Source organism: Gobius niger (assembly GCF_951799975.1).
Source record: "Gobius niger genome assembly, chromosome: 15".
Classification (NCBI taxonomy): Eukaryota; Metazoa; Chordata; class Actinopteri; order Gobiiformes; family Gobiidae; genus Gobius; species Gobius niger.
The window spans coordinates 22,786,233-22,813,895 of NC_136866.1; the positions used below are offsets into that span (position 1 = coordinate 22,786,233).

The 27,663-nt window shown below is 42.3% G+C and overlaps 1 protein-coding gene across 2 annotated transcripts in view; it reads right to left on the reverse strand.

Moving 5' to 3' along the window:
• Positions 1 to 27,663, reverse strand: part of klhl29 (kelch like family member 29) — a 591,085-nt gene that overhangs the window by 379,601 nt on the left and 183,821 nt on the right. For both annotated transcript variants that reach the window (XM_079572681.1, XM_079572682.1), the window contains exon 4: positions 3,359 to 3,670. In XM_079572681.1, coding sequence (XP_079428807.1) covers positions 3,359 to 3,631 — 273 coding nt within the window. In that variant the 5' untranslated portion in view covers positions 3,632 to 3,670. The remainder of the gene's footprint in view (positions 1 to 3,358; positions 3,671 to 27,663) is intronic.

The window sequence follows — 27,663 nt, forward strand, 5'->3', positions numbered from 1 at the left end:
TATAAAAACTGCTTGAATTACAAAAAAAAATGTTTCCAGAAATCAGCAACACTCTGGATAACTAGGAAATGAGGCCCTATGTCAAAAATCCTGAAATATCCCTTTAAGATAAGAAGCTGCGAGACTCATTTCAATAAAAACATAATCACAATTTGAAACAAAATCTATCGTTATAAAACTGTCAGTTTGCTGTCAATTCGGGAAAGTTTTAGGAAATCGCCGATACGGAAGGAACTATAATCACCAGGTAAAAAAACATCAATAGTTCTCATAGCGTGTACCAAAAACGTCAGCTCTTAAAGACATCTAAGGGATTTATGAATTAAGCACGGCTCCCCGTAGCACATCCCCACGGCAGCTACACATGTTGAGTTTAGGCGGCCTCAGAGCGGCGCAGATCAATACTGTCAGCTTTTTAGTGTGGCCCCGTGCACAGCTGAGACATGGGGACCCTCTGTCAAAACGCTCTGACCCCCCCATCCCCCCCCCAAAAAAAAAGCTTTGATGGAGGATGACAGAACGGGAGCGCACGAGGACAGCGAAGCTACCGGGAGACGCGCTTTGGTCGATACTATAGGCGGTAATTGATGCAAACTTAGAGAGGCTCAGGTTTGAAGTTGTTTTTTTGGGACATGCCGGACGCACTGGGATTGTGAAAGCAGAGAGAAGAATGTTTGAAGACCAGTTACCACGAGAGATTCAAAGGCTGCTCAGCGTGTGTGAGGGACTCAAGACACATCTCTAGGAATGTTTTTTGACGATATTACACCACCTGACCAAAAAGAAAAAAAGGGTTTTAATCTGGGGTTGCTGCTGTTGGTCAGGTCTAGGTTCAGCTGACGACCTGAACATCCTGAACGACCAGGTTATTCCATCAATAGATTCCGTCTTTCCTGATGACCAATGCCCGGATTCATCGGGCTCACATTGTGAAAGAGTGAGACAGGATTAATAATCCGAAGAGCAGAGAGCAAATCTGATCCAAAGGAAGAGTCACAAACAACCATGTGTGGCTACGTTTGTGTCGCGGTAGAAACGAAAGTGAAGGTATGTGAGGCAGTGCATGGGAATCAGCTCGGTTCATTTGTTTAGGAACTCTTTGTAATTATAGTGATTCAGAGACACAGATCTGAGGAATATCGTTTGAAAACATTCACATCAATTTGCTTCCTTTGCAGACTGCAAATATCAATATTATTTTACCAGTTAATTATTTATAAATTAACTGTATGTGGCCCGATCCCATCAGCTCTTAAAAGCTAAGCAGGAAAGGGCCTGGTCGGTATTTGGATGGGAGACCGTTTGGAAAACACCAGGAAGCCTGGCGAATGTAGTGAATATGTGAGTGGTTGGTGGTGGTCGGAGCGAGTAATTGCCTCGCTTGCGTCAGCCTACCCCAGGGCAGATGTGGCTACAATAGTAGCAAACCACCACCAAGTATGGAGTGACTGAATAGTGCAATGTAAAGCATCTTTGAGTGTCCAGAAAAGCGCTATATAAAACCAATGCATTATTATTGTTATTATTTATTTATTTGTTTATTTTTGCCAGGGTATAAGCATAAAGAAAAAAAAGGCTGAAAGGTCAATAGGTTTCCGATCAAAACAGTAAATATTTTGAGAAATTCTCAGTCTTTTCTTCCTTATTTTTCATAATCGTGAATAATCGTAAAATCAAAAACATTTTTCCTCACAATTATTGTAGAATCGTGACATCCCTACTTATTGTATAATCTTATAAAGCGTTTTTGGGCACAATATTTATCGTTTCTTCTTTTTTTTTTTTTTACCCCAAATATGATATTCCTTTTTGCTTTAGAGCGGCATGAAAAGGTCTTCAATGAAATGATTTAACGCAATATTTTCCTGTCTCAATATATCTAACTTCAAATATTGTTATTGTGACAGGCCTCGATCTTTACTCCATTGAGAATCTTTGGGATGTGCTGGAGAACTTAATGCGTAGTGGTCACACTCTCCCATCATCAATACGAGATTCTGGTAAAAATGAATGCTTCGATGAATCTTTTGACATTGCAGAAGCAGCCAATGTGCTGTAATCAAAGCTATATTAGAACGTGTGGCCTTGTTTATTGTGTGTATAATGCGGTGGATTAGATGAAGCTAGATTTTGCAGAACACCTCCCTTTAATCTAAAAACAAACTTTCAAACTAACCACATCAGGTGCTTTCACCGCAATGTGGGTATCGCTGCCGAAAAAGATGCCAAGTAGCATTTTCCATCTGAACTACAATGCTGACACGCTTGTAAGTGTCCTCCTAAACATAAGTACATGCCGGCCAAGCCTCTAATTGCTCTGGCAGCCTTCACATCCCGACAATAGCCCAAATAGGAGGTGGTGGTACTTTGTAGAGGCCTCCGTAATTATTCCGAAGCACAAAAGGAGTGCCCCGACGCGGTGTCAAAGCTGATTTAGGGGATCCGCGGTCAGCACGTTCAATGGGGAGCCTCATAATGCGCACTCATGGCCCAAATTAGCAGCCGTTGTTTACCTTTGAGAGAGCTATACGGTCCGGATAGATACCGGAATTAAAGCCAATCATGTGGTAGCAATGCAGACAGAGCGGGGTGATGAAAGAGCCACACTGGTATCCCTGAAGCGCACGGCGGCGGGGGAGAGGAAGGCTGCAAATGTCTAACTCTTTTTGGGTAAAGGCCCTTCTTTTTTGCTGCGCGCCTGACAGCCAGCGAGCTCGCCAAATCCCCAGACGAGGGGGGAGGAGAACACAAACACTTCTCCGATACAGTGCTCAGACTTTCGCTGCACTGCAAATAAAAAATACACAGGATTCTCGCAGATCAAAGCCAGAGCAATCTGTTTTATAAGATAGATCATAAGTGGTAAGTGCACATCAGAGGAATGGGCCGGAGTGAGCAGAAACTCGCGACGGTGCATGTTTCTGCGTGTAGCTATTACTGCCAATGTCAATGGGCGCCTCCCTAATGAAAAGGGAAAGGGGGGAAAGGCAACACAAGTTGGTGATTTGGCAGATTGGTAGTAAAAAAAAAATGGTTTTGGCCGAAGCGAGAGTTGGACAGAGTTTGGGACGAGCAGCAGAAAAAGAGCTGAGAGAGGCTCGAGGAGTTCACACAGTTCAGGCACGAAGACAGACGTGCCAGCGAGTTGGACACAGCACGCGCTATTGTACAAATGCCACGAGAGGGAGGAGGAGGGGGGGGCGGAGGAGGGGCGTTTGGCTGGGATGGCATCAATGATCTCGAAGTTGACAGAAAAACAGAGGAAGAGTTGAGAAATTGGACGAGGAGCCGGCGAGACGAGTCCAAGACAGTTTAGGGGACGCAGGTGTCTCGGGCTCCGCTTGGCCGCCGCTCTTACCTTGGCCGACGCCGGGGCCACTGATCCTGCCGGTGGGATCCCGCGCTTGACCGCTATGTCGCCGCTCGATGTTGTCACGGCAACTGTAACCGGGGTGGGCAGCAGGGAGGGGATGACGGGGAGCGGCAGCAGCCCCGGACGGTTGTTGCCATTGACGACGGCAGAGGCACAGCTGTGATTGGCTGCCCCGTTGTGGAGGCCGGCGGGCCGCACGTCCCTGCGCTCCCAGGGCCCTCTGTAGTCCCTCTCGAAACGGTGATGGTGGCGTGACATCACTTGCTGGAGCTCTCTGAGGGAGCGGCTGGGGCCGGCCTGGGGAGAACACAGAAGATGTCACATGTTAGTGTCATGCAGGACGGTAATATAAGCAAATGCATTCAGTGATACGCTTGGTGGCAGACAGCGGCGTCTCTGAAGAGGAGATGTTGTTGTTAAAGGTGTGAATGCAGCTGCTCCCACAGACGCTACACACGACGGCTCATTTGTTTCCTGTGACGCTGCTCTCCTTCAGTAATGAGGAGTGTGACGGAGCAACACTGTAGGTCTGTAAACCTGGAGCTCAGCTGCAGCTCAGGTTAAACAATATGTCTGAGCCACAGGCACACACACGCATGTGCTTAAGAAGTCTGACCCTGTGTTCAGAGCTCATCCTCCTGAATAGATAAATACTCCAGCAATTACTGCTCATCTCAAGGCACTAATGGCTGCTTAATTCAATCAGATCGCCCTTCAAGTGCACTGAAGGGTTTGGAGCACCGCGGGCCGTGAAGGGCTTCAATGTCACACAGGGCAGAATCACAAGAGCATAGGCCAGACGCCATTGTGTAGCATGAGCAGCATATCACTCCACATTATATCATGAATCAAAGGCTACCGGATCTGAGCGCTAAAATCCATCACTGAGGCCTTGCAATGCATCATATCCCCTCCAACCAAAGGCTCGCTGTATGCTTCTTCCGCCGTCGATAACAGCCCACATAAATAAAAAAACAACAACCTCTAAACCCGGTCCGGAGAGCCAAGCGCACAATCCGTACGGGGAGAATGACAGCGCATGATAAGTCTTTATACGAGTGCAGGCCGGGGTCTGTCGCACTGACTCTTGCCTTCAAATGCGAGCGCCTTGTGAGGACACGTGTGCACAAAAAGCAGTGACAGATGGACCGCGTGTAACTGAATGTGCTGACAACCTGTACGTCCACATTGAGCGTAGCTAGGACTGCAAAAATCAAAGCTCCTCTCCTTAGCTTTGATGAAACCCCATGCAGCCAGTGGTGGGAACACTGCCTCTACGGGATGTCTTTTTAGCTCAGCGCTGGTCCTTTTTTTTTCGGAGGTGCCACGCTTTGTATCTCCTTGCTTTATTCCTTTTACATAGCACTCGCAATATCCCCCCTCATTTAGTCCCCCGTCCAAACACTGCAAGCTGATACTAGCCGAGCCAAAAGCAGTCCGACAACATTCGAACAATATGCAATAACCTCTCTCCTCTCCCAGCAGTGCCCCCTTTTAATAACCTTGAATTTGCCAGCCGCATAAGCCCGTATTATCTGCTAAAAAGTGAGACAAGGTGCTGGTCCGGTGGAACAATTGCGGACTGAGTGCCAGGTAATATACGCTTATCTAGCAACCGGGAATGGGGAGGGCGCAGGGAGAAAATTTCCCAGAACAAAACACAAAAAGCGTCGGACATTATCTCCCAAAGCGTGAGGCGCATTCGCATTCGGAGGTTATCTAAAGTGGGAACATCCTTCGCACGCCGCACTTTTGTCTAGACAGAGAAAGGAAATCAGGAATTGTATTTGTCATTGTCTTTCAATCATAGTCTGGGAGTTTAAAAATTAAAAAGGTTGCACCTGCTTTACCCCCACGCTGCGTCTGGTATTCGAAGACACTTGTGACTGAATAAAGTGCCCTGAACTGTCAACTGTGAAAAGTGTCCAGTAACTCGTCCACAGAGTGAGTGAGTAACGACTAAGGAACGTTAGGAATATGTTCTGGCCACAATAATTCAACATTTACCATCTCATTTTTTGCTGTTTGAACACACAAAGATACACTGTTTGTGCATATCGAAATTGGTGTTTGAGATTAGAGGTTGAATGCGTTTTTCTAAGGCCGATAACGATTTAGGGGGGATTTTTATTGGCCGATACCGATATGCACGGCCGATATTTTTTATTTCGATGCAATTTTTCCAAATGTCTGGTCTAATCCTGTAAAAACATAAATAATTGGCCACTCCAGTGGTGTGTTGCTGATTTTACTATATTACTTAAGGTGATTCAATTATAGTTTCTGTCCCAGTTTTGATGAGTTATCACTAGCATTAGCACCCTACCGTTAGCATTAGCATACTGTTGCTAGTTGCAGCATTTTGCACGGCATTCAAACACACAATTACGGAGGTTAAAGTAGCTTGTTTACCTTAATAAATCCTCCCTCTGGGGGAAATACAAGTGTTAATGGGATGATTGGAGGGTCTTTCATCTCCCCCGGTGTCTCTGGCCAGAAAACCACAATTGCAACTTCACCTGCACCAGGTCGGAGGCGCAATACACACTAATGGAATCACGAAGAAGAAGCTAACAGGCTAACGGGCAAAACTAACTGCGGGCTAGCGCCACTTGAACAGTATTTACAGCCAAGTTTGAGTGAAAAAAATTATCTCCATTGTGTAATTGGATGTACAATATCCCTCTATCCCTTTCTTTTCTGTCAGTGTAGTATTTACTCCCACAGACAATGACTGAGTAAAAAACCGCAAAATGTTACGACACCTGCAGTGGTGCTTATGGCGTCTAGGGGCATGAGTTACTTAGTTCTGCTTTAAAGGGGCTGGAAGCAAGTTCGCCATTTTATACTCACTACTGCCACCTCAGGCCATATGTGTAACTGCACCTTCTATATTAAGCTCGTGCATGACGGCTATTCGGGCTGAAGTGACACATTTTTGAGTGACCGTACAGGATTTTAGAGGCAGTTGTGGTGAACAGGTCTGAGCTCATTCTACACATTAGGACATGGCTGGAACATGTAGGGGGAGGAAAATACTTAATTTTAACATTTTTAAACTCCTTATAGTCCCTTTAAGCCTGACTCAGCGATTGCATTCTCCAGGTCCTGTGCTTCAAAATGATATGCAGCATGTCCATATTGACTGAGGTTTAGTCAAACTTGTGGCAAACCAATTTTCATTGCAATGTTTCTCTGTTCCCCCAATGCTGAGGGAGTTGTAGGAGGGAGTTGTTTTAAAGCCCTGACTCTCGCTCTTTCCAATGTAAAAAAACCGGGAAGTCTCTATGACTTTCTGTCCCGGAGATTTCAGCTTTTATTGGCGCTAGATCAATATTGTAAAATCCCCAAATATCAGCCTGATAGTCGACCTCTATTTGAAATAAATGAAATACTACCACAACAAGGACACGATAAATGACAAGAAACTAACAAAGAGAAGCAGCAAAAACCTGGTGAAAAATAGAAAGGATACATTCTCTTTTAAGCAATATATTGCATTACTAATTAAACTATATGTTAACATGCAAATTGTATGCACATTTTTAATGGTTTACAAAAGCAGTACCTGATTAGAGTTATTGAGAAATTTCCTAAAAGAAAAATATTGTATTTTTTGTCAATTCCGCCCACTCCTATTGCAAAGACAAAAAAAATACCAAAAGTTGTATAACCTTGAGAAAATAGCAGTAGCAGTGAAAGGTAAGTATGAACCAAAAGTGAAATAAAAATAATGTGGTGTTTTGTAGCTCGGTTTTTAAAAGGATGGAGTCTGGCAGCTTGACTTTTTAATTAAGGCTCACAGGCAAAAAGAGTGGAGACACTGTAATTACTGCAATAATATTAGTCACTTTACTCTGTTTGGGATAGGGATTCTGGGTTCTTTGCTGGTGTCAAAATTAAGCTCTGGCAATGTCATTTAAATTTATAAGACTTTCACCATTGTTGCGAACTGCTGAGAAGATATCGAGGCATTAATTCACATGCGGGGAGCGTCGCGGACTTCATTGTGTTACAAGGAGAGACAGTGTTTTTGAAAACAGAGCTCTCTGCAGCAGAACATCCAGGCAACACCGGACGGATTCGCATGAAGTCTTGTGAAAAACTATGAAAGCAATAAGGCAGTGCTGATTTAAAGCTGTGTTATAGACAAACGCTCTTAAGTTGTCGTCTTTATTGGGTGGTTTTCATGTTGAGGACGTCAAGCGGCTTCATCAGCAACTACCTGTCACTAACTGCAGATCTATTAGGGAGGGGTTTACAGTGTTATTGGAGCCAACAGCCAAGTCGATGCTGTTCTCTCACCAGCTGATGTCACGAGGTGGTAGGGATGACAGATAAAGCAAAAGCTTCATCAGAATTTTCTTTAGCCTATAGATTTGATCACGATTCATGAGCGCTAAGCATCTGTATATCACCTTTAAGAGGCAACTAAAGCCATTTGCTTCTTCCGAAATCTCACACTTCACTATGACTGCCAAAAATCCTCCTGTCTCTCACTCGAGGCTTTTGACGAGACCGACTGGTGAGTGTGGAAAAGTATGTATTTGAACACAGAACTGCATAAAAACGAAAACACGGAATCACGATATGTCCATCTCTCCGAAATAGCAGATCATCATGGAGATCTGCTACTTTCTTGAAGCAAATTGAGGTACATTATATTTCATGTTTAGTGCAGTTTGTGTGGTATTTTAGGATTTGATGATGCACTTTTAGAACAAAGGTTTACTGTTATTTTTATGCCTGAGAGTTGACAGTATTGAGTATCGTTAGAGTCAATAATATCATTTATCGCGATACTTTCCTGCCTCAATATATCGAACTTCAAATTTGTTATGGTGACAGAACTACAAATTCTCATTCTGATCTGCAGCTTTCCCTTCTGCGCAGCCGGTAAACAAATCCCAAAGCAAAAGAACCCTCTAGATGTTAAAGTGTGCAGTGAAATTGCGGGCACTGCTTTAAATGATCTTAGCGAGGTGTACAGGGTCAAATGTGTGAAGAAGGCTACGGCTATCATTGCTGACCCTTGTCACCCCTTGTGCCAAGAGTTTTTACTGCTTCCACCCGGGCGTTGTTATAATGTTCCACAGAGTAACACCAACAGGTTTAAGAAGTCCATGATCCCAAGAGCGATTGGTCTTTGAATGAATATGTTTTATGTATCTATTATTATGTCTTTTTGTAGTGCGTTGATGGTCTGCTGGCTGCAAACTAAATTGCCCCATGGGGGATAATAAAGTTGAACTGAACTGAATCCAGCCATTCTTACGCTCAGATGCTACAGTTGAATTACCATTAAAGGTTCTGCATATACTGGCTACATTCGGGGCTGTCGCAATAATTACTATGCAGACTTATCGTTCAATGAATGACAGATACACAAAACATATTTGGGCTCAATATATACATTTATTTAAGTGTAATACTTTATTTTTCACCCTAGTTTGTATTACATTGTATTGTATGTCTATAGTGGGGTATTTTATAATTAAATACTTTGTAAACAAAGCTTTACTGTCATTTTTAAAAGAACAGGCCGTTTTTCCATACTGTGATATGTCCTTACCTGAGCTTAGACGAGTTGATGCATACCTGTCTGGTTTTTGTGCGTGCCCTCAGTCACGCAAAACGACCACAAATGTTGTTAACATTTGACCTCACCCAGTATATTCCAATGGCTCCAAATGGGGGTGAAGTTAGAAGCGACCACGCTCTTCCACGGGCAAAAAGACCAGACAGGTACGCATCAACTCGTCTAAACTCAGGTAAGAACATATCTCAGTGTGGAAGAACTGTGTGCCCTCAGTCACGCAAAAATACCAAAGATGTTGCTAGCATTTGGCCTCTCCCAGTAATTCCTATGGCTCCAAATGGGGGTGAAGATAGAAGCTACCACGCTCTTCCATGGGCACAAAGACCAGACAGGTACGTATCAACTCGTGCAATGCAAAAGGCCGACGACAACGACCAATTGCTTTGTTCTAGTTTTAAATATTGCTTACAAGATAACAACCAAAATACAAACGTGAACCCGTGACCTTTGGAAATATGTGCAGCAATTTAAAAACTCCAGCTTCTGCAGAAGCCCCGGTGCTGAAGAACCCGGCGCGCAGAGGTCTAACTGGCAGCTGCAACCTTTGGCCATGCTAACCTCCAAACAAATGAATAATTGAACGTAGCGTCTGGCTAAAAGAAAGCCTTATCCACTTCATATCTTATCTGCAACAAACTCGCCCAGACAGACCGGTCAATAAATAATATATAATTCAACACATTATGCGCATAGAAAGTTCACCAGTGCCTGTAAACCCAGCCGCGACGTGGAGAAAGTTTGACAACAAAAGAGGAATAAACAACACCGGCCAAAACTAAAATAAACCGTAGGAGTTTGAGTCTGAGTTTGAGACTGCAAAGGGAAAAAAACTTAAAATACTTGAGTTTCAGATGCATGTAATTAATATAGGTGAATAAGTGCATTACTTGTTTAGTGTAAATTGATTATTATAATTTCAATTGACCAGTAATGATGATTGTTCCTGGATGAGTGCATCTGGGCGTGCTCTTGAAGACCAGTGGACGGCGCGGTGTTTCCAAGCAATAAAAAGCAATTAACACAAAAGGTAATCAATGCTAACAGCTAAAGTGCTAATGAGATAATGAGAATTGAAACCTGGATAGACTCAAACAGACAAAAGCAGCGATTAGAAAGATTTATTGACATATATATTTTCGACGATCAGACCCCGGCAGTAGACATTGATATGTGGATAAAGGTAGGGCTGTGCAATTAATCGAAACTAAATTACGATATCGATTATTACACTACACGATTATTTGCGCAAAAAGTCAGTCCTGTGCGGTTTGTGTGAGCACGTCTGATCAGCTGAACTACCAACGCTGTGTGATAGAACTGTTAATAATATATTTTTTTATACCTAGCTCTTGAGATGTCGCCAGTGTTAAGTGCTCACCCTGTGCTGAAAGGAGAACAGCTGTTTAGAAGCCTCGATATCCTTTGCTCAGGCACTGGTTTTGTGTAGTAGAAGAGTGTAAAACTCTTCTTCAGGAGCAGATCTCAATGGAGCTCAAAGCAAACTCTTATTCAACTGTGATGACTCTGTTCCCTTTGCATTTCACCTGCTCAAGGCTCATGCTTTGGTCCGACATAAAAACATTAGTGCTGTGTGATGATGTCATCAGGCCACGCGGCTCTGTTTGCTTGGACAGGTGTGAGGGTTGGCCAGCAGGGGGCAGATATCTCTCAATAGAATTAGCTAGATGCAAGTTAGCAATTTTATACTCACTACTGCCACCTCAGGTCACACGTGTAGCTGCACCTTCTATATTAAGCTTGTGCATGACGGCAATTCGGACCCGAAGTAACAACTTTTTGAGTGCAGGATTTTAGAGGCAGTTGTGGTAAATATGTCTGGGCTCATTTTACACCTTAGGACAGTGTTGAAACATGTAGGGGGAGGAAAATACTTAATTTTAACATTTTGAGTCCCTTTAAGAAACGTGAGCATTTAAAATATATATATATATATATATATATATATATATTCTTTTGTTTTTTTTGAAAAAAATGAATAAACAAACCAAAGATTTAGTTCATTTAAAATAATTTAATTGTTTTTTCTATAATCGCGCAGCCCTAGATTATGGTTAGTATGAATGGGTAGGATAGAGCTAGGGCTTTCTTTCCCTGGAGCCTGGACATTGGCGTTGGGCTTGGGAACCGGTGAAGGATGGAGCAGGGTGAAGCCGTGGATAGAAGCGACCGTGAAGGGGTGGAGGTGGGACGCAGCACAGCTGGGAGACGGACGAGTCATGGATGCTGGAGGCTCTGCGCTGAGAGGATGAGGTGGAGGCGTAGCCGGTTCAGGTGGGGTTTAGAGGTTAAAGGAAGGAATATTAGTTTGTGAAACTGGTTAATATAAAATCTTTGACTACACTTACAATTGCAAAAACATATGTGTGAAAATATGTGTCAATGAAAAACAAATAATAATGATAATGCAAAATTACAGTAATAGACAATTTTGCAAGATGAATGACAGAGAGAAAGGAAAAAATATACAGACCTATTCAAACTAAAATAGATTTCTTATTTACCGTACTTCACATTTCATTGCTGTGTGTTCAAGACGCCTTTCACAAAAAAATCTGATGAGTAGTTTCCAGTGTGCAGGCAATCCGCCAAAGGAATTCCTGTCATTTTATGTGTTATGTGTAAAGTGATACCAGCCCAGAAGAGGAAACCAACTCCACTTAAGCTGCTAATTACTCGGCCTTAAGTTTCTTCGACAATAAGTTTCTGCAGGAGCTTATTGAGGCTCCCCGAAGGCCTTGCATTTAACATTTGTCTTCTGTCTATATCAGTGAATGTGCCTGGCAATTACACTTGGTATTTACACATGGTTCTCTCGAGTCCACACAGGATCTCGTTTTCGTTATAGAGGAGTTAGGCAGGTGTTTAACCTAAAGCTAAACAGAAAATTCAAAAGATGAAGAAAAATTTCACACCTCACCAATTTGTTGTTACCTAGATTAACATAATTCACTCCTCCTTTCAGCAATTTACAGATTGACTCCGAAACATTTCCTAGAGGGCATATGACACTCCAGTAGCAAAGTGTGTGAGTGGTTGTTGTCGGTCGGAGGAGTCAATGGCAGCCTGGTTCCCTTCAGAGCAGCTGTGGCTTTAACTGTCTATCTACAACCTTTGGTTTATAGATAGGTCTTGGAAATAAAGCTTTATGAGGCTGAGTTTAGAACAAACAATTTGCTCCGAAAACAATAATAAAGACAATGCTGACCAGTCCTGTTTTTGTGTCATCATGTCACCTCACTGACCTCGATGGGCCAGATAGGAAGCCATGTTTCGATCATAGGCAGCTGGGGCTATATCACCCCAGTTTCATCAGATATATTGTAGTGTAAGCTGTATGTATATTATTGTGATGGATGGATCAGGATTTTTCACTATTTTTAGCCGTTTCCTGTCGGATTATGAACATATTTATCACACACAAATAAAGTGAAGTATATATCGGGTCCATATGGATGTTTTTTCACACCACATTGTTCAGCAGAAGCGAAAAAACAACAACAAATGGCAGTCATATCTAATTTTAGCATATGTACCATGAAGCTAAAGTTAGCGTCCTGGTTAGCATTGCCCGTTGTTTTTAAGTGTTTATGGGCTGTTGAACAACTTTGCTTCTTTCCATGTGTCTGTATCTTTATTTAGTAGAAAATATATCATAATTTAGCATTTGTTAAAGCAGTACTAAGTAACTCATGCCCCTAGAGGGAGCAAGCGCCACTGCACGTGCCGTAGCATGTTGCATTTTTTTTTTACTCATTAACATATTTATCACACACAAATAAAGTCAAGTCAAAATCGGGTCCATGTGGATGTTTTTCACAGCACATTGTTCAGCTGAAGTGAGGAGAAAATGGCAGCCTGGCCCCATCAGTGCAGCTATGGCTACATAGTGTGTATGGACTGCTTTGAGAAGCTTGTTGTTAAAATAAAATTAACTTCAGTATTTGTTATGTTGCACGGTCGTACCATCTCTGTAGTATAGCCATAGCTTTGGCTCCCAGGCAACTGCTCCGAGGTATTTTTTGCTTTGGCTTGCATATCAGCATGACGTACAACAGAGGATACTTCAATGAATGAATGAATGAATGAATGAATGAGGAACTTAATTGTCATTATACAATTGTACAATTGCCTCTCTGCAGTAAGAAATCAGCTGAACCCCACAAAAAATGGCAAAGATGTACAAAAGCAGCTTGCAAATCAATGTGGAACACAGAAATGTATCGCTTTTCATGTGGAAGCCAGACCTGAATGGTCAAGTGTCTCCGGGTCTCACACTGACAGTAAATAAACTTCTCCAGCATCCAGTCATCCGACTCCTGCCTATTATTACTTTCGCAAATGATTGTCTTTTCTCCAACACTTGTTACGGATGAAAAGTGCAATTCAAATCCTCCCATTATTAACTATATACAGTAAAACATTACTATTATTAACATTTATTTACAATATTGATAACAAGGGCCGATACTCCTAGAAAAGAAATGTCACCTCTGATACCTTCGAATGCACAAATAGACACAACACTTTGAACATCCCATTTTAGAATCCATTAAGCCTTTAAAGCGGCCCCAGACTGGCTTTATAAAGTGTTTCTGCTCGTCCTAAAGGCCATGTTTGTGGGTTAACAACAATAAAAGGGCGCTAAAAGAAAAGTTCCCGTCGGCCACAGCACCATTCGCACCTATGGGCCCTGCCAGAGCCGATAAACTCTCAAATACATCACATCTCCAGTGACACTCACTCCGCTGCATGCTCCCCTCCCGGTACCAAACGCCAATAAGCATTTAGACGCGTTTCTTTCACATTCAATGAATTCACTGTCAGGACATTACAAGACAACAGGCTGCAGGCAAAGCGTACGCAGAGTCAACCTTTCTTTAATAGATGTTTTTCATTTTAAAAGGGAGCCGGTGATAATGTATTAGCCTAAAGGGGTTGTTCTCAAAAGTTTTCACACAGGGCTGACAACTTTGCAAAGTGGTCTGTAATAGGTATTTCAACCGAGAGAGATACAAATGAGTAGGGCGCAAGGGAGAGTAAATGAACTTTGATCGTATTTTTGCTAGTTTTCTCTTATAAAACTTTATAATTTTCATGTCATGAGTGCGTGAGATGACGCTATAATCCAAATATGGTCATTTCCTTTGTGGGAGAAACATAATGGCTGTTTTCTCAAAATTTTATTCCACTCACGCAACAACATCTCTACTTTAGTAGCTCCTACAGACTCCAAACTTTCCAGTCTTGGACTTAATATTTTGAAGGTGTTTTCAGAGGGATTTTTTAATATCTAGTTCAGAGACTTCAGATTTATTGAACCCAAAAGAATAAGGGAACATTTGAATCTTTACAGATTTTTCACAATTTCCCCCCCCATTCACTTGCAGTGTCTCGCCTTAAAGTAAGTACTTATCATTTGTTGCTGTAGTTAGGAGGGCTGGGACACAATATTGAACTGTATCGTATTCAATTCTTTCAATACTTGTGTTTGAGGCGTTTTTATCCTGCACTCCTTTGTTTTCCAGTAACAGTGCTTTAATACATTTTGTGTTAACCTCTTACCCCCGGACATTTTCTCCAATTTCTCCACATTTGGAAACTAAGGCCTACAAAAGTGATCGTAACATTTTTGTCAAATTGTCGCCGCATTTTTTAAGCGTTTTTGTCACTTTTTTGTTGTGTTTTTGCCATGTTTTTGTCACTTTTTTGTGGCTTTTTCATTGGGTTTTCATCCTTGTTTTTGTCTCTTTTGATAATTTTTCTAAGCTTTTCTGTGCTTGGTTGAGGTGGGGGTTAGGAGGTTAATCCACTTTTCAATCTTAACACTACAATACATGTCAAATGGCATTTGATTTATAAACTTTGAACACATTTTAAGGTAATAATCCATCCATCCATTTTCTTCCGCTTTATCCGGGGCCAAGTCGTGGAAGCAGCAGTCTCAGCAAAGATGCCCAGACTTCCCGATCCACGCACACCTCCTCCAGCTGTTCTGGGGGCATCCCAAGGCGACACCAGGCCAGCTCGGAGACATAGTCCCAGCAGCGTGTCCTGGGCCTTGTCTCACTAGGACATGCCTGGATCACCTCCGAAACAGATGCCCTAGCCACCCCAGCTGGCTCCTTTCGACATGAAGGAGTAGTGACTCTACTCCGAGCTCATCCCGGGTAACTGAGCTCCTGACCCGATCTTGAAGGGTGCGCCCAGCCACCCTGCGAAGGAAACTCTTTTCGGCCACTTGTATCCGAGATCTAGGTAAACATATTTATCATGATTACTTACTGTGTTGCAATAGGTATCGTATTGTCCCCTGAGTATCGTGATACGTATCGGATCGTGTGTATCGTCCCAGTCCTAGTAGTTAGCCTTGTCAAAGCTATTTCGTGCGGTTTCAGTGGCTGACAGGAGACACCGAAAACAGGTTCAGCCCCTTTAAGTGGATGCTGTTCTAAAAACGTCACCTGAGAACGTTCCTATCAACAGCGATACATCTACCACTGTGCCTGAGAATCACAGCCCTACAGCAAAGCAACGGAAGCTGCGACATTCCTGCCAGCGTGCTAACCCGCTCACCTGAAGCTATCCAAAAACTATTTTCAGAGGGCGCTCAAAATAGCAGCTGATTAACTAGAAGTCTTAGCGCATTCAAAAACCGCTAATAAGAAAACGGCAAAAGCTGAAATCTGTGCTTTTCAGCGAGACAGCGAGTAAAAAAACCAAAAGAAGAAATACAGTGTCAGCAATCACAGCTAATGAGCAAAGTGAGTGGCATCTCCATTGTGCTGTCAGTCACACAGCATCAGTTAAACGCAGTCTGCCGCAGAGGAGGCAGGGGAGCAGGTAGGCAAGGGGCATTTCTGTTTCCTCAAACTTTAGAGCAACTCGGAGATGAAGAATGAAAATGAGCGTTAACAAGGTAAAAATGTAGATAATGCACAAAAGGCGAAAAAGAGGACCTTGAAAATGAGAGATATTGAAAAATGGGCTTTGTCTCTTGCTTACTCCGCTCGTGTTTGTGAGGATATAGAGCTTTTTTACCTTCTCAGGTTTCTCAAAGAGCCTATTAGCCCAAAACGCTGTCTCTCCTGATATATACTTACAGCAAAGGGATACTTAGCAAAGAGGAGGCTGTCATTTTGTGCTGATGCCTTGTGTGAACACCAGCGTTGCTACTAGCAAGCTGGAAAAGCTCCTTGCCCAAAGACATAGCACGCACAAAACAATGGAAAATTTGAAGTTCGATATATTGAGGCAGGAAAATATCGCCATAAACGATATTATTGACACTAAAGATGCTACTGTCAACTCGAAAAGTGACAGTAAACCGTTGTTCTAGAAACACCACACAAGCTGCACTAAACATGAAATATAATGTAAATGAAAGACTGCTTATAAATGTATAGGTAATAAATACTGAGCCAAAAAATCGTTTATCAGTTATTTAATGAATGATTCGTCGATATAGTAATTACCGTGACACACAAATAAAGTCAAGTCAAAATCGGGTCCATATGGATGTTTTTTCACAGCATATTGTACAGCAGAAGCAGAAGCAAAAAAAACAAAACAAAAACAAATGGCAGTCATGTTTAATGCTAGCATATGTATCATGAAGCTAGAGCTAGCGTCCTGGTTAGCATTGCCCGTTGTTTTTAAGTGTTTATGGCAGGGCTCTTCAATTACTTTTGTCACTGGGCCAGATTTGTCGGAGGTCATTGGCTACTGGGCCGGTCAGTCGGTGAGCCGACCACTGCCACCAAACGTATTCATATTTTTGGGATAAATAAATGATAATTTCATTATCATCAATGCTTGAATAGAATAGAATTGGACCTAAACACAATAGTTGTATTATATTCCAGCATTTGTAGGCTTTAGAAACATTGTAATAACATATTAATACAGAATAATAAAGAGCCTAATAATAAACTAGGACTACTCAGAACTAAACCAGGATTAAACCAGGGCAAAGCATGATATATCAGGGCTAAGGCAGGACTAAATCACATCTAAACCAGAGCAAAGGCCTGATACAGAATAAGAGAGTTACATGTGAGACCAGCTCATCTCAAACAACATGAGTAACTCCTGCTCAGCCACTGCTCCTCAGCTGAGGGACAAGCGCTGACCAAACCCTGAGCCGCTGTTCTGTCCAGACCTTCAGCTTTATGATAAAAGTGAAAGAAGCTCATTGGAGATGGCGCGCTCATCCACTGTTCACTTCACAAAGAGCACCTCTGCGCTTGTACTTTTCACACAAAGACGAATGAAGTCGGGGGAGAAAGGAAGAAAATGCACCTGTCAGATTCATGATTCAGATGTTATTTTGTTAAGTTTGAGCCCAGAGAGCAGGTTTAGCGCTGACCGGTTAAACACGCGCTGCAGGTGCAGGACACTTATCCAAAACTCACGCACCATCAGCTTCATCATCCGCAAACATCATCCTTCAAACATCCACAACTGAACTGGTGTTTCTTACCTGACAGTAGCTGGTCAAGCCATTTGTAAGGATGAAGACGACAGGGAAACATGTGGTCATCTGCCGCGGTGCGCGAAGTGAGCTGCTTCTGCGTGGGATAATCCGAAACAAAAGTCCAAAAACTCGCTGCACACTGTCCTTGTGCTTCGGTTTAGAAAACCTGTCAGTCCGTCCAACGATCAGCTCCTGTTCACTCCGTTTACACCGTTTTAAAGAGCCATGTTTTCATTTGAGCCCGCGCTGTAGGAGAGACGCTAGCGAGGCTGCAGGCACACTGCTACGCAAAGCAGCGCGATTCCGGCGCGAATGCGCCGCGGAGCGACGCGAACGCGGCCCGGATAGTGCCAAAAAATAGATGTACTTATGGAAAATGAGGCGCGGGCCAGATTTAATTGGTTGGCGGGCCGGAGCTGGCCCGCGGGCCGCCAATTGAGTAGGCCTGGTTTATGGGCTGTTGAACGACTTTGCTTCTTTCCATGTGTCTGTATCTTGATTTAGTAGAAAATATACCATAATTTAGCATTTGTTAAAGCAGTACTAAGTAACTCATGCCCCTAGAGGCAACAAGCGCCACTGCCGGTGCCATACCATGTTGTTGTTTTTTTTTACTCATTACTTGTCCGTGACAGTAAATACTATGCTGACAGAAAAGACAAAGGGACAGAGGGATATTGTTCATCCAATTACACAATGAAGATACTTTTTTTTCACTCAAGCTTGGCTGTAAATACTGTTTAAGTGGCGCTAGCCTGCAGCTAGCTTTGTCCGTTAGCCTGTTAGCTTCTTCTTCGTGATTCCATTAGTGTGTATTGGTGACTCCAACCCGCAGGCAGCGAAGTTGCAATTGTGGTTTTCAGGCTAGAGACACCAGGGGGACATGAAAGACCCCCCGATCATCCCATTAACACTTGTATTACCCCCAGAGGGACTACGGAAAGGATTTATTAAGGTAAACAAGTTACTTAGTACTGCTTTAAAGTGGTGGAGTAATGGGAGAAAGCTAATTTTTCCCCCTTCTTTGTTTTCCCCCTCGGGCTGCTTTGAACATGAACATATATGGGCAATTCCAAAGATTCTGTCAGTAGCAATAGCTTTATATACAATCGCTTCAAGTCATGATTGAAAGTTATTGGCATCTGATGACTTAAAACTTCACATACAACCTTACTTTCCTTGGTATCTGCCCATCCGAGCGAGCGTCTCCACGGGGACCGGTCCACATGTTGTGCTATAGCGTGCCTCTACATATCGACCACTGCGGTCTCGGTGGCAGAGAAATGATTAGCCAAACACAAAGTCGTTTGGCAGGTGGGACCGTCACACACGCCCCTTTAAAAGAAGAGCATCTGTCAGAGCGGGGACGCGTTAGCTATGTGTGCGACAGCGGCGCGCTAACAAAGCCACGTGGGAATACCCAGCGAGACGTGAAGACGGAGCAGGCGCAGCAGATGGACCGAACCGTTTTTACCAATGCTGAGTTCGTGTGAGCTCGCAAGCAAATGAGATATAACAGCAGCGAGGAGCACGTGTGTGAGCGGGGAAGGGGGGGGGGGGCTGTGAAATAGAAGCAGGGTGTTAAGAAGAGGATCAGAGCAGGATGAGGCGGGAGCACTCGGAGCAGTAGTAGGCTTGTGCTCAGGGGTGCGATGTTTGCTTTGCTGGCACATTTCGCCCCGTGTCTTAATACAAGCAGCCAGTGCACTGCAGCACACGGGATACTCCCAGAGCGCAGGGGGTGCTTTTACAGCGCTGTAAAACCCAACCAAGCTCGCTCAATGGAAGTAAAATGGGGAAACGGAGAGCAACAAATCAGTGAAGATCATCAAATTAAACCAGCGTGCGTACTGTCACATTCCATTCGAATAAGAGAATTCACAACTTGATTAAATTCGACTCTTTGATTTGCAAAAACTCCCTTTTGTATCGAGCCAAAGTTTATATAATTACTTCAGTCAATCAGTAGCGTTAATCTTTACTGAATTCACAAACTGAATCCGCTTTAATAAGACCAACCCATCTTTTCATTCCCCTGTAAACCCCTGAATGTGAATCAAATTTTGCTAATTCAATTCATACCATGATGCTAACAGGCGTGCAGTTTGTCTGGCAACGGTAAAATCACGTTCTATGTCACTCCACTGCAGACGTTTCCATATGTTTGCGAAGTGATGATGTCATCGCTCCACCTCCGGGTCCAATGGAGCTCCAGCCTTATTTACTATAATGGGATTTAGCTGAGTTTAACCTGCTGTAGAGCCGACTAAGGCTCTTTCCAAACATCTGATCACACAGAAATCTAACATTATCTCTAGACTTCCTATAGTGATGCAATATCCATATCACAAGAAGGCACAATGTGTTGAAGAAAAATCTATAGCCAAAAGCAAAAGACATGGTAACTTAAAAAATGTGCAAAACTTCGGATTGTGTTTAATTGTGTTAAAGGGATATTTCAGGCTTTTTGACATAGGGCCTCATTTCATAGTTATCCAGAGTGTTGTTGATTTCTGGAGATTTTTAAAGTTTTTTATTCATGCAGTCCTTATATTTGAAGTGCTAGGCTAATGCTAAGGCTAGGCTAGTGCATGTCTATAGTAACTAGTAGCCTGCATTAAAAACCTCTTCAAAATCATGGGGTCATCCTCCAAACGTTGCCATATCTGATTTGTAGAAAGCTCCTTTGTGAATTCCACGTGTAGTAATGCCGGCCGCAGGTAAACAAACTACTGTAGATCCGGTAACCTAGCAGATCACTCCGCCGCTGCGTAGCTTACAACCAGGAAGCTGCTCAAATATAAGTTCTTTTAAATGCAAAATGATTATATTTCAAAAATGATTCAGTCAACACAGACATTTATATCGGTAGTCTGGTGTTATAAGTGATTTGCCTCAGGTGCGCTGTGCTTGTGTCCGACTGTTTTTAATGCAGGCTACTAGTTACCATTGACATGCACTAGCCTCGCACTAGCCTAGCACAACTAAACTCAAATATAAGGACTGCATGAATTAAAAATATGTATATTTCCAGAAATTAACAACACTCTCGATAACTAGGGAATGAGGCCCTATGTCAGAAATCCTGAAATATCCCTTTAATGTCGTTTAATGAAAAAACAAGTATCTTATGTTTAAGTTAGTTCCGTGTTGAAATGGTTTACTTAAATATTATAAAATCTTCAAGACTGTTGCAAAGTTATCTCACAGTACAACTACAAGTAAAGTTATAAAAAGTTTTCCATGATTGACAAAGACACGTTGAAAGTTTAGCAGAACTCCCGTGACTGACTGTGTAACACTGATATATTTTACAGTGAACATGTCCCGCCACTTCTCCGTATTGACCCGTGAAAATGCGCCTCACAGCTCCCGCTAAACGCCCCGCGCTGCACTAATGATCAACCGATCCGTCAGCGATCCGAGAGGGGACGAATGAACACATGGGGGAAAGGCGAGCGCGCTGAAACTTTATCCTGACAAGATATAGCTGTAAATGAGTGGCCCACAGGGACACGGGGCGCTGGCAGGAGCCACTGTACAGACGCAGACGTTACCTCCAGGACAACAGAGCTACTCCACCTGATATTTAAATAATGGGAGAGACTGTTGGTACAGGAATAGCCCGCAGCGACACCGGGCTCATTCTTCAGCCTGAGAAATTCGCCTCCGCCGCCAAACTCCGCGGCGCCAAGATGAAGACGACTGGAGCTCTATTTTTGGTGCGCCAGAAATATTGGCAATTTTCCGTGTAAAAATGGAACTGAACTTTCAATTTGAAGGTACGCTCGCAGTTATATGTGCATTTTGGGGCTATGAGGGTAAACTGGGGAGACGAAGGCAGGTGAATCGGGGGTAAGGCGGGGGGAGTTCTGCTGAATTAAGGAAAGGGAAGGGAAATTTGTCTATAGATATTGGCCAAAGTCTACATATATATTCCTGAAAAGGACTGGGTACCGTTAAAACAGTACTAAGTAACTCATGCCCCTAGAGGCCATAAGCGCCACTGCAGGTGTCATAGCATGTTACGTTTTTTTACTCATTCATTGTCTGTGAGAGTAAATACTACGCTGACAGAAAAGATAAAGAAAAATAGGGATATTGTACATACAATCACACAATGGAGAGAATTTTTTTCACTCAAACTTGGCTGTAAATACTGTTTAAGTGGTGCTAGCCTGAAGCTAGCTTTGCCCGTTAGCCTGTTAGCTTCTTCTTCGTGCTTCCATTAGTGTGTATTGGTGACTCCGGAATTGTGGTTTTCTGGCCAGAGACACCAGGGGGAGATGAAAGACCCCCCAATCATCCCATTAACACTTGTATTACCCCACTGCGGAAAGGATTTATTAAGGTAAACAAGTTACTTAGTACTGCTCTAAACCAGAGGTGGGCAAACTGGGGGAATCTCTTTCCATAATTTATTAAATTTTTTCTGCTTTAATGAAACACGTATATCAGAGACACCATTACCATCTCCAGAGTGGGCTCAAATGGCTTTTTTATTTATGTATTTCAATCAAACGTCAGTGCAGTTTAAATGAAAAGGAGGATCATATCTGCCACCTTTGCTAATGTTCTGTTATTTTGCCTTTTAACCTCTTAATCCCCGCCTGAGCCGAGCATGTTTTCTCCCGTTCGGCTTTATCCAAATGTAAAGGCTTCTTAGGGGGAAAAAAACGTGACGTAAATGAGGATGAAAATGAGACAAAAAAAGCAACCAAAAACCAATAATTGCAAAAAAAATGACAAAAAAGCAACACAAAAATGACAAAAACAAATAATTACAAAAATGTTGTCAAAAAAATGTCCCAAAAAAAAGTTACAAAAAAAGTGGCAAAAATATGACGAAAAGTAAAATATGTTTTAAAATTTGAGAAAAAATCACAAAAATGACACACAAGGAAAACATCTTAGATTTGTTTAATTAGCTAATTAATTAGCTCTCAAATCAGGCATTACTCTGGCCTATAGACTGCAACCTTTTAGAATTGGGTAAAGCTGAACTGGAGAAAATGTCCTCAGTTCAGGTGGGGGTTAAGAGGTTAATATACAATATTTACAATTTCCATTAAGCGAGTTCCAGATACAATTAAGTTCAAGTTATTTGTGGTGTGGCCTTCTAACTCAATACAGGTTACAAATGTGGCCCCTTATAAAACATCATTGCTACCACTGCATTTAACGATACCAGTATTGCAACAGAAAAAAGGCTTAAAGGATCTATATCATGCTATTTTAGCCATTCCAAAGTAAAGTATAGGCATTTATATGATATATTGTACCTCTACCACTATGAAGCACTCATTTTTGTTATAAATATAAGTGTTTTCTGGAGGTATTTTTCAAACCCGGAAGACACAACGCTTCGATTCAGTTAACTCCGCCCCCTCTCTCCGCACATACAACTTTAACGTAATATAAATAAACAGCAATAAGGGAAATTGCTTCACGATGCGGTTATACGGAGTTGACATCTGCAACACAGCTTCATAAATGACTAACACACATGCTAATATGCTAACACACAAGCTAACACACGTTTGGACTGACTCACCGCTCTGGTCCATCGCTGTTTACATTATGGGACTCGCATTGGTTATAAAAGTTAATCCACTTTGGTTCTGGCGAAGGTTCACCAAACATCCATCAGTGACAGTCACAGAAAAACAATATTTTGGCTGATAGTCGCTGAATCCCGGAGAAAAAAACAGCTAGACGAGTGGCCTCTCCTTGAAAAAGGTTGAATAAACTCCGTAGCCAAACGCGCTTCTTTTTCTCCGTGACATTATCGTTAGTTAAGAATAAAGAACAGGTGTGTCCAGAGTAGTAACGAGCTCCATCTTCACAGCTGCAGCGCAAACATGACTGATCTGTTCAGACGCGATGTGTTTGTTTTGGCCACAGCTGACCTGGAAGCACCTCGGGCACATCCTTTTTATTTTTTTTATTTTTATTTTATTTATTTTTTTCTCTTTGCATCTCTCTTACGACAGAAATAATGAAAAGGCTGGTTTACAAATTAAAATCAGGCCGTAAGCATAGAATTAAAACATTACATTACAGACGTCGAGCACTTCCGTTCCGTTGTTACGACACAACTGAACACTCAGTCGTTCACCAGGAGAGGGAGGAGCAGCTGCTCAGAGAGCAGGATTCAGGAGGATTACTGAGAGCTGCGTGAATGAAGCCACAAACCACTCTGGGGGTGTTTTTGATAAGGAAATAGCATAACAACATGGCTAAAAGCTCCAAAAAGTCGATTTTGCATGATATAGGACCTTTAAGTACTACTTGTATTGAAAAAATAAAAGTATCGAAAGCTGATACTGAAAATAATATATCTTTAGCGACCAAGATTTGTGGCAGGGACAGCATTAAAGGAATTGACTTGGCTGTGTCAGTTCGAATAAATGAAACAAATTTAAAATAAATAGTCTTTCGTGGAAGAAATATACATAATAGTTCTGTTTTCTGCTTCTCAACAGTAAATACAAACAAAACGGTAAAGATGAACTCCTCCAGAGGTTCATATTCCAAGCGTAACCGGGTGATTCTTCCGGGCAAATTTTCCCAAGTCTTTTCTGTCTTTACAAAGTATTGATTGACGGAAACCGATCTTTTAGGAAAGTGCTTGGGCTTCCTGTCTATTTTTAACCCGGGCCTCATCGGGACATGATACCGAAGAAACCTCACAGATGGAAAAAAAAAAAGAAAAAAGGAGAAAAAGAAGAAGAATAAAGCAGGAGAAATCAAATCCTGAGTAGAAAAACTCCGGAGTGTCTTTATTGGATTGTTAGGCAGCAGGGTGTGTTGAGATCGGCGGGTGTGGGGGGAGATGAGTGCCTGCTACCTGCTGACATGGAAACCAACAAGGCCTTAGCTGGGGTTGATTCCCGGCATTAGTGGCTCCAATTAATCCCAGCAGTTTGCGGTGGAATTAGCTCTTCGCTACAATCGGCATGCCTCATTAACGGCGTGAGAGCCATCCGCAGTCAGCAAACAGACAACAGGAGAAAGAAAGCGGGGCAACCGTCTCCGGCGCAATTGGCAATGAAATTAACTTCTGCTTTCGAAACGTTCCCGAGGTCTCGTTTTTACGTAAACAGCCCAATATGGAGGGAGTTTTATGGCTTTCTCTCGCACAAAGCTTTGGAAACGGGAGGCTGTGGGTTGAATCTCAATGGTGGGTTCCCTTATAAACGCATCAGGTTACATTGGCGGGGTTTCTCGAACACGGAAAACGCAAGATTGACCAAGAGTGACAGCACTTTGGGGTCAATAGCCTCCAATGTGACGATCCGCTCGCTTTCAGATTTCAAGGTTTATTATGCAGGAGAATAAGAAATGAAATGACTTTGAAGCTGCGACCACACAGGGATCTCGCAAACGAACCGAAGGCCAGTGTCACGCCTCATTTGAAAGCGAAGACCGACAAAACTCATCTCGACGGAGCTTTTTCCTTGTGTTGCTTTTTTCATTCATTTTGATTGATTGATTGTTTATTCCGAGTTCAATGTGCAACACATATAAACATGACTATTTTTTACGTTAACATGTGCAGCTTTTGCCACATGACATATTAAAGGGATATTTCAGGATTTTTGACATAGGGCCTCATTTCCTAGGTATCCAGTGTTGTTGATTTCTGGATATTTTTTATTTTTTTTATTCATGCAGTTCTTATATTTGAAGAGTTTAGTAGTGCTAGGCTAGCGCATTTCTATGGTATCAGCTAGCCTTTCGCACTTCACAGTGCACCTGAGGCAAATCACTTATAACATCAGACTAACAATATAAATGTCTGTGTCGATAGAAATATTTTTGGAATATAACTGACCTTGCATCACATGAATGATCGCATTTTGAGGGACTATTTTCTAGCAGATCACTCCGCCGCTGCGTAGCTTATACAACCACGAAGCTGATGCTGCTCAAATATAAGTTCTTTTAAATGCAAAATGTTTAAAATTCGACACAGCCATTTATATGGTTAGTCTGACGTTATAAGTGATTTGCCTCAGGTGCACTGTGGAGTGAGTCAGACTGTTTTTAATGCAGTGTAGCTGATACCATAGAAATGCACTAGCCTTGCACTAGCCTAGCACCACGAAACTCTTCAAATATAAGAACTGCATGAATTACAAAAAAAATATCTCCAGAAATCAGCAACACTCTGGATAACTAGAAAATGAGGCCCTATGTCAAAGATCCTGACATATCCCTTTATGCTTCGGGAACATTTCGCCTTTCACCTCAAGAGGCGTTGTCAGCAACTAAATGGACTTGTGCTCCATAAATCCAGGTAAAATCCAACATGAGTCCAATAAAATCCAGTAAGTAGGGCTGGACGATATGGCAAAAATATATATATATATATAAATCTTGTACTGTTGCACCTAATGTGTCTCGTGGGATTCACAGTCAGCTGAACTCTTTCCTGCATCATCTCCTCCAAGGAACTGGCCTGATTGTTTTGGACTGATTCAATGCAAAATAAAAAGAGTGTGAAAAACGGAAAAAGATACAAATACAAACATGTATTAGTGACTAGGAAAACAAAGATAAAGTACACAAAAGGTGCAATTAATTTACTAGCTTAGTGCTGCATGAACTCCAACAAGACCTCGCAACACAAGACACACACAGTATTTCAAAATTGTACATAAAACTAATCAGACTTACTCTAATAATCAAGTATATTTTCTCTAAACTTTTTATTAATCAACAACACTTACTCATATTGCCTGGACACGATGTTGACAATTTTTGTGCTTGGGGTCTTTCTTGTGTGGCTGAAACAAAAACAACAAAACCTAACGCCCCCTAGAGGACTGGATGAACAAAAAAATAAACTGCATCAACACATGTCTTTTAACCAAACTTCAGCTCAAAAAATAATGGATGTAGACCTTTTGATTGTAAAGATTGTCCAAAGTGGGGATGGCGATCAATTAAATTTGATTATAATTGCCTTATAACAGTCCTACTATTTAAGTATAACCGGCTGCTAAAAGTTATTAGTTGGTGTCCTGTTGTAAGAGGCAAAACATCCTCAACACTTAACCTAGTACAGATGACTGCTTGGGAATTTTTTTGATATGTTTTGATAGAAAAGAAAGATAGACAGAAAATTGATGTTAGAATTTTAAAAGGTTTTGCTCTTGTTCTATCCATACATATTTACCTGTACATACTGTATGCTGGTTAGTTGCTCTATACTTCGACTGAAACTACTTCTCTGCTTTAAGTAATCCATTGAAGTAACAGTATAGTTTCTGCAGTAAAACTTTGTGTACTTTCAATCTGTAAAAGTGGATATTGTCAGGTGGATATTCAGCAGACAGTGTGAGCTGGAATAAAAAGCCCCGCACAGCGCAGGAGTTCTCGGAGATTAAGAAGTATTGCATACACCTGACAGCACGCTTCCTCTTAGCACCATCAGCACTATTCTTTTAGCCGAGCATAAATAAGTCAAACTTCCCCGCGATCCGGCTGCTGGTGTTGCGCCATGACGCAATCCTTTCAAAAGCCACTTGTTTACTGTAGTGTGGACGCTCAGTGCTCTTCCCCCCTCTTTCTCCAGACGCTTATGGATGTTGAAAAATAAAGAGTAAAAGTCAGCAACTGTGCAGAGCAGTCGCCCCTGCAGCAAAGAACTCCACAACGGGATGACCAGAGGTTTTCACAATAAACATCAGAGACACAATGCAGGGAAAGTTGGGACAATGTGTTCGAGTGCAGAACGTAAACTTTACACCTCAGGAGACTTTAAAAATCATAGAAAGAGCTTGACAACTCATTTCAAACTATTCACAAATACACAGAGAAACAGCGCATTGTTGACTTGTTTACACATATCAATCAGCTAAACATCAGATTTCTCCGCTTAAAGGAACAGGCCACCGTTTTTCCATACTGAGATATGTTCTTACCTGAGCTTAGACGAGTTGATGCGTACCTGTCTGGTCTTTGTGCTTGCCCTCAGTCACGCAAAACGACCAAAGATGTTGATGGCATTTGGCCTCTCCCAGTGTATTCCTATGGCTCCAAACGGGGTGAAGTGAGAAGCGACCAAGCTCTTCCACAGACGCGCACAAAGACCAGACAGGTACGTATCAACTCGTCTAAGCTCAGGTAGAAACATATCTCAGTATGGAAAAACGGTGGCCTGTTCCTTTAATGAACGGACTTCGCTTT